Source organism: Etheostoma spectabile, chromosome 5, assembly GCF_008692095.1.
Source record: "Etheostoma spectabile isolate EspeVRDwgs_2016 chromosome 5, UIUC_Espe_1.0, whole genome shotgun sequence".
In the NCBI taxonomy this organism is placed as follows: domain Eukaryota; kingdom Metazoa; phylum Chordata; class Actinopteri; order Perciformes; family Percidae; genus Etheostoma; species Etheostoma spectabile.
Genome location: NC_045737.1, coordinates 18,710,304 through 18,718,091, shown reverse-complemented (window position 1 = coordinate 18,718,091; position 7,788 = coordinate 18,710,304). Strand labels below are relative to the sequence as shown.

The 7,788-nt window shown below is 37.6% G+C and overlaps 2 protein-coding genes across 7 annotated transcripts in view; one reads left to right on the top strand and one right to left on the bottom strand.

Annotated features, from left to right (window-relative positions):
* The first annotated feature begins 1,081 nt into the window (after positions 1–1,081).
* Positions 1,082–3,513, top strand: mboat4 (membrane bound O-acyltransferase domain containing 4). The gene is made up of 3 exons (XM_032515565.1): positions 1,082–1,303; positions 1,877–2,101; positions 2,498–3,513. The coding sequence occupies exons 1-3, from the start codon at positions 1,182–1,184 to the stop codon at positions 3,459–3,461; spliced, it is 1,311 nt and encodes a 436-aa protein (XP_032371456.1). The 5' UTR covers positions 1,082–1,181; the 3' UTR covers positions 3,462–3,513.
* Positions 3,514–4,736: 1,223 nt separating this feature from the next.
* Positions 4,737–7,788, bottom strand: part of coq2 (coenzyme Q2 4-hydroxybenzoate polyprenyltransferase) — a 6,024-nt gene continuing 2,972 nt past the window's right edge. For all 6 annotated transcript variants that reach the window (XM_032515539.1, XM_032515537.1, XM_032515538.1 and 3 more), the window contains exons 3-8: positions 7,284–7,450; positions 6,909–7,030; positions 5,904–5,989; positions 5,660–5,793; positions 5,238–5,426; positions 4,737–5,092 (exon numbers count right to left, since the gene is read on the bottom strand). In XM_032515539.1, the coding sequence (XP_032371430.1) occupies positions 4,937–5,092; positions 5,238–5,426; positions 5,660–5,793; positions 5,904–5,989; positions 6,909–7,030; positions 7,284–7,450 (854 nt within the window). In that variant the 3' untranslated portion in view covers positions 4,737–4,936. The remainder of the gene's footprint in view (positions 5,093–5,237; positions 5,427–5,659; positions 5,794–5,903; positions 5,990–6,908; positions 7,031–7,283; positions 7,451–7,788) is intronic.

Genomic DNA, 7,788 nt, shown 5'->3' with positions numbered 1-7,788 from the left:
TTCACAACAAAGTGTTGTGTAACATATTTCCTGACAGGTTAGACCTGCAGTGCTTAGTGTTGAAAATGCCTTTTAATTGAAAGTGCCTTTTAATAAGGGAAGCTCAAAACATCCTCAGGGCAGTCAGGGATACATTACAACGGCAGTCTTGTATTGACAGGAAACATTATTTAGCGAGAGACACCTTCCAAATAGTCAGAAATATAGCTCGGTATGAAAGTGCCTCATAAAATGCTTTCTAAATGTTGTATCTTTCCAAGGTTGGGTCCAACAAGGTTAAACATCTGAAAGTTTAGTGGGCAGGAATGTAATTTGGCTACACACAGTAGTAGTAGTACAATATTTTTAGGTAAATTTGTCAGAAATGTGTCAAATTTGTTGCACCACAAGTAGCTTTAAATCGATATAAAAGTGAATTGTACATTGTTATTAATAGGTAAAACTTGATTTGATTGTTGTATAACTGAAATAAGGCCAGGGTGCTGTGGCTCAGACCCTTATACTATTTTCATGAATTCATCATAAATTTGACAAACCAGTTTGTAATATTGAAGGAATAATATAATATGTAATAAATAAATATAACCATGGGTGAGAAGGTTAAAAGAGCAGTGGAATGACTTTGCTTTTCATCGTTCATAGGGTTAGGAGCACACAGGAGCTGGTCCTTGATTATTTTCTTGGACTTTTCTATAGCTTGCTTAATTTACACTAATTGATTGTTGTTTTTCATGGGTTGTCTTGAATATGAAAAGCAAAATATAGCTGACTAAAATTACATATGCACATAACTGGTCAACCAGACTTATAATACAAATTAAGATTAAGACTGTGAGAAATATGAACTAAACACACAATAGAATAACAGTGATAACAGACTTCCTGAGTTAATACTGTATTTGTTTGATTAATGGGGGATGGCTTTTGGTTGCTACAGTTGCTAAAATATGGACTAACTAAAAAGCCTCTGTACCCCCCGGTACTGATGTTAAACAAAAAGAAAAGCTATTATCAGGACTGTGTGATAAAGGTAAACAAACGCGATTGTTTTAATGCAGGCCAAAGGTGGAATGGCAAAGAAAGTCGGATGGGGTAAAACAAGTATTTCACCTGTTTAATAAGACAATCAGCAGCAAACGTCAGCGGCTTCAGTCTTCTGTCTGGGATCCTCAGATGCAGATATGGGTTTGATGAGCTGCTTGTGGGAACAACATCAGTTTCTAATGCAACAATGTTTTTCACTTCCATTCGCATTTTTGTTTTATTTTCTTGCTAAATGGGGATATCTGTCCTTGACATACAGGTAGGAAATTGCAAACAGATTTATTGATTTTTATTATATATTAAACTATATTTTAAAAGCAATGTGTTGAGTAATTACAGGGCACTGTTATTCTTTATTCTTATATATTTGGATTTTAATTTAAGTAAGTTTGATTTGTAAATCAAATGAAATATGAAGCAACTAGTCCAACTGGAACGTAAGGCAATAGCAGAACTATGTATTCATACTTGTTAGAATTTCATTTATCTGATTGTATTTTAGACTTGTCTGTCAAAGTAATGTGGGAAATATTTGTTTTTTTTTAATAAATTGACTTGGCAAACTGTAAATAAGTCAGTACCACAATAAGTTACAACTAACGATAATTGTTTATCAATTCCACTGCAGAACATTTTCCATAATCATTTGGTCTATAACCTGTCAGAAGATAGTGACAAATCCCTGCTGTGTGTTCAAATGTTTTTTTGCCCACCAACAGTGCAAAACAAGAAATATTCAGATTACAGTTACATTAAACAGAGAAAAACAGCACATCCTCATATTGGAGAAGCCGAACCAGAACCAATCTTTGGCATTTTTCTACATCTACAGGTACCTGTTTGTTTCCGTTGGAGGATGCGTCCTGGCAGTCATCACTATGGGCATCTACAGCTCGCTTCTGTTCACTTCTACCTTTGTCTTTATTCTGCTTGTGTTCTCTGTGGATTCAAGCTGTGTCCACGCCTGGGTGTTTGGTATCCAGATGTTGTGGCAGACCTTCTGGCACCTGCTTATACAGTACAGGGAATACTACTTGCAAGAGCCTGTCAGCATCAGGTACGAATCTTAAATCAGTTCATTGGTATGTAAGCTAACACCTTCATGCTTTGCTAGAGTTTCCAACATCAAATATGAACCACTGTATTTAAAGGATAAGTCTGTTTTTTTCTTACTGTCAACTCACCCCATGAATCCCAAAACCCATAAACCCAAATACATAGATGCATATAAACAGCATGATTCACCATTTTAAACCCACTTAGAAGCAAAAAAAACTATTTCTGTGCCTATAATCAAGTGCTAAAACATTTCCTGAAAATGTACTTTAAGAATGAAATAATTTGTCTTCCACCGCAGAGCTATTATGCTTTGGGTAAAAACATAAAATGCAAAAAGATAAATAAACATTTATAAAATGACTTGTGTAATAAAATTAACAACTTTCACTTTCAGATTGTTTTTAGCAGTGTCCTCTTTGATGCTGCTCACTCAGAGAATGACCTCAGTGTCCATGGACCTCCAGGAGAAACGAGTTCTGCAAGCATTTAAAGCGTTGTCCATGAGGAAGACTTGTGTGATGCTTCTTCCGTTTATCAGCTACATCCTCAATTTCACCACAATGCTTGGTGGGCCTTTGTGCTCCTACAGCCGATTTGTGTCCTTAATGGCAGGGATCAGCTTCAACCATTCACCTAATCCACTGGGTGTAGTCTTCCTTAAGTTGATGCAGGTGTTATTGCTGGAGTGGGTAAGGTATTGTCTTGTCTATTTTCTTAAACATAACACCTATGATCCCTCCAACTCTATCCATCTCTATGGCATCATGTGGGTTTGGGGTCTGGCGGCGGTTTTGAGGATCCAATATTATTCTCACTGGAAGATCAGTGAAAGCCTCAATAACGCCGCTGGGTTTGGCTACTGGGACATTGGACCAGGAGATTCCCCAGACTGGAGCAGACTTTCCGATGGAGATTTCTGGACCATTGAAGCATTGGGTCGTATGTCAGAGTTTGCCCGTCAATGGAATGCCACATCAGCTTTGTGGCTGCGTAGACTGGTTTACAGAAGGTGCAAACGTTTCCCATTGTTTATGACTTTTAGTTTCTCAGTGTTGTGGCATGGCTGCCATTTAGGTCACTTTGTGGGATTTTTTACCTGGGCAGCAACAGTGAAAGCAGATTATCATATACACAGGCACTTGTGCCCAAAACCTACATCCACAAGGAGGAAAATATACACTTGTTTAAGCTGGATAAACACTCAAATGATTGTTGCTTGTATCGTTATAGCAGTAGAATTAAGAAATATGTCTGGTTTAAGACTTTTGTCTATAACATACATAGGTTTGTTTCCACTTTTCAATATAATTCTTCCTTTTATCTTATACTCAACACAATTTAGTAATTTATTCATCTGAGCCCATTTTTGTGTTAATAATCCTGTTTTGTTGAGCTGGGGAGAAAAATAATTAAGCGTTAAAAAAAGCTACATTAGTAACGCCATAGCATTAAGTAATTTTAAATAACTAAATCCTTGTCTTTAGTAGTCTAAGAAGATGTAATTAAAATTCACCATTTATTTCTGTTTTCGTGTGTTCGTTTATACGTACCTGTGGATATGTCCCGTCAAGAATATGCCAAACCTGAAGGTGGCAGTGTAATGAGAAGCTCAAGCCCATGTTAGCAAATCAGAATCCCGAAAATAGCAACAGCAACAAATCACTTCCGCTCTCTTCTCTTCGTCGGCTGCCTAAACCTCTGTTTACATGCAAACATGCAAAAACGTTTTTAGAAAGACACTGTTTCAAAGACAAATTCTCTGTTTGCGTGTAAACGAAGGGCACAAACAAAGGGAAATGTCTCAGTTTTTCAAGACAACCATGTACGTGTAAACAGGGCCTTGGTGTCATGAGAGGGCAGCTCTAGCATAACTCATAAGCAATCTACAAGTCTGTGCAGCTTTTAGCCAATTTCATCACTGTTTTCAGATTGTGCAATCTGCACATATGCTGAATGAATGAGTGTGACTACTCCCAGAAAAAACATTTATAAAATATTTGGGAGTGGTTTCCATCAGCAGGCGAAGTATTCCCCAACTGCCTTGCATAAAAGTAAACCAGGAAATGAAAACCCAGATATCTTTCTCAATAGCTGGTGGATAAATCCTGTTTCTATGCTGTTTTGCTGCACCTTTTTTCATATTTTAAAGATAGTTTGGGGTAATTTTCAGCCATTATTTTCGACAGGACAGCTGAAGATATGAAAGGGGAGAAAGAGGGGGAATGACATCCAGCAAAGGGCCGCAGGTGGGAGCCTAACCCAGGAGCGTTGCGTCGAGCTTTAAACCTCTATAAATGGACAGCCGCCCACCTTTTTCATATTTATCTCTAGTTATTGATGTTTTTATACTGATCTTGCTATGTTTTTTTTTTACTTTGTAAACTGCCTTTGAGCACATTTTAAAGCGCTATAATGTATAATTATTATTGTTATAAAATTTAACTAAAAGACCAGTAAATACTTCCTAAGGAGGCCATTGTTTGTCTTCTCCCTAGTAGTAAAAATTGCTTAATTCAGCTTTGAGTTGTATTTAGCAACAACTCATTACAATTTCCCCAATTATGCATGTTTACTGTGACTAAATTTGAGTGTATGTATGTAACCACTATAGGTCCACGTAGCAGCACTTGAAGATATTTGTACGTACCAAGAGGTATTTTATTCAGCAATTTACAACAATATAGATCCAAAGTGATTTTTGACATCTGTAAAATGTTTTATGAGCAAAGAAATACATCCAATAACTTTATTGTAAGGGTTAAAATCACACAGTGTATAGTACTTTTTTTTGCTCGCTCATGGACCTTTGTTTAAAGGTACAAAATTATTACACTTATCTGTCTGCTTCGTCATTCTGCAGCAAGGACTCTCTTCTTTCTTTCCACAAATTGCCAGCAACAATACCTAAAAATAACAACAGTCCAACATTTCGGTTTGAGACAAATTTCTTCCAGCAGTCCTCTGGTTTGTTTATGTCCAATGTGTAAATCTAAAAGAGGAGAGAAACATGTCACATTTTACTTGGAAAACTCATGTTAGATATCAAAGTTTGGTTAAAACAGTAACTAAGAAGACCTGTTATTCATTTAAAAAGATAGATGGTGCCTTCAATTGTACAACACCATGTTCCTCACCTGATGCGTAAGGTGAATGGCCACTGTGGACAGTACAGCATAGTAAGGGAGAGTCTGTTCAGCATTGATTCCAGTTACAACCAGTCCTGACATCATGGCCACTGTGAAGCCACTCAGCCAAAGTTTGGTTTGCTCCTGGAACCTGAGTGCAGTAGATTTGACTCCTACCTTGATGTCATCCTCCTTATCCTAGTTATCAAAGAAAGAACAGCAAGAGCCCAATCAATATTATCCAACTTTGTGTAAGACATTAAGATTATGTTCTTCTCCAGAGTGACTGGAGTCAATAATCCGTGATAAGAATAGTGAACTTATGGTTTAAACATGAGTAAACTACTTCTTTACAAAACGTGAGTGCTTGAGAATGTTCAAGTCAAAAAGTGTGCTTTATAGGAAACTTGAATAGGAATTGTGTACTTCACCTGATGTGCATATATTGTGTCATATATCAGTGTCCACATAACTCCTGAAAAATACAGAGGGAGGCATATGGACCAATCACAGAAGCCTTTGACAGCGGACCAGCCGAGCAGTGCTCCCCAGTTGAAAGTGAGGCCTAAGCAGAAGGAACAAAAGGAACAGAGGGAACATGAGACCAGCTTTCGCGTTACTGATAGGGAAAGTGTCAACTTTAGATACAGAACTCCACGGGAGAATCTTACATACCCAACACAACCTGTGGCCAATAAGTAATCCTCTTCATCAGCGGGTAGGAGATGACAAGACATAATGAAGAAGCGCCCAAAGCTATGCTGAGAAGAACATTATGAAAACTGTGAGTCTAACAGTATTAGCCATTAAATAAACAACTTTGTATTTGGGTCATGTTTTGTCTGCATTTCTAGCAAATACTGCTGGCTCTTGTACTGTATGTCAAAACAATACAAGTAATACATCTATATAAAGGCAGCTGGTGAATAGTTTGATCAAGTGTTTTTGAAAAGTTATCAACTCTGTCTTAAAACAAGAGGTAAGTGCCACTGAAAGTGATTTGATCACTGAAATCAGTCATACTGTTCATACAGGAAATTGAAGTGGTTAAAAACAAAATTCACAGGTCTCCTTTTGTGCAAAAATATATTTAAAGGTGTATCTGAAGCTGATATGAGGCGTCATATATTACACACTTTGAGTGAGTATCTTTTAAGTTACAGTCTTGTTTTTCTGGACAGGGATGGTAACAAAAATTGACTTGGACTGACTATTACTTTGGAAGATGTCCACTTTATTTGTCTTACTGACACTAAGACTTTTAAATGTTTTTTCAGAAAACTATGACTGTGTTTTTTTACTCCCATCACTTATGTTGAAAGTGCATTAAGAAGGGTCCCTTCATGGCCAGTATGAACGGAGAGAATAACTACAGCAAGCAAAATGTCTTTCAATGTTCATACGGGCACCTGATTATTGTTTTAAGACAGTCTTGAAAAATGTGAACCAATCCTTCTAGTACCGTTATTGCACTTATGTTTTTTGGCATGGGTGACTTCAGGGACTATTAAACTCTAATACATGGCAACATTACCTATGCTTTGACTATGGGACAGCACAAAAAATTAAGTCTGAATACAGTGTTGTCGGACGCACACACTTGCTTCTTTGCTCCATATCCTCTGTTCTTTTTAAACAATCACTATATAGATCTAATTAAAAAATAAGATCACTGGGTACCTGTAATAGTTTAGACACAATAGAACCCCAAGTGACAGAGAAAGCTGCCCTCCTAGGAACACCAGTGCCTGCATCTGAGAAATCTCTCCTGATGCAATGGGTCGAGTGGCTGTCCTGGACACCTGCGCAAAATATTCATTACTTTCAAACAACGAGTCATCATCATTGGAATATATAAACCTCTTTCCTAGTAAGTACAAACAGCAGAAAATGAGATTACTAAGAAATATAATTGATAGTTGATTAAAATGGAGCTGACGGGCAAAGCATAAAATAAGAGCTAAAGATGTAAAAGCATTATCATAATACGTTTGATCAAAAGCCACCAATTTCTCTCAGGTAATGCTTCAATGGCGAAATATTGGTTTAATATACCTTTTTGTCAAAGTCTTTATCCCACATGTCATTGATGGTGCAGCCTGCTCCTCTCATCAGCAGAGCACCTGTACCAAACAGGGTGAGCATGCCGAGATGAGGGAGACATCCAGGCTCGGCAGCCATGGCAATGCTCCACGTACACGGGATGTAGAGCAGCCATGTCCCTACAACATACAAACCACAAGTCAAGAGAACTATATAAAAGACTAGCATAGGGCTGCACAGTTATTCAAATTTTAATTACTTTTTGGGATTCCCACGATCAAATTTGCGTGATCGAGCAATATTTTTAAATGCATCATTTCATAGAATGCGCCAGGTATTTTTGCAAAGCCAATCTACCGCTCCGTAAACCATTGTCTGATCATGAGCCAGTCAGAGTTGTAGCAGTATACTGCTGTATAGCAGTCGGTCATGCGTCGGTCACAAGGTTTACCAGTTTACTACTAAACATAACATTCTGTCCCAACTGTGTTGTTTTCAGACAACAGCAGTGACCAAT

Bases quoted from the DNA above. Each gene is read 5' to 3' on its own strand.
- mboat4 (XM_032515565.1), top strand. From the start codon at position 1,182: ATGGGTTTGATGAGCTGCTTGTGGGAACAACATCAGTTTCTAATGCAA. The intron at 1,304-1,876 runs GTAGGAAATTGC...CTACATCTACAG, and splicing joins TATCTGTCCTTGACATACAG to GTACCTGTTTGTTTCCGTTG. The intron at 2,102-2,497 runs GTACGAATCTTA...TTTCACTTTCAG, and splicing joins CAAGAGCCTGTCAGCATCAG to ATTGTTTTTAGCAGTGTCCT.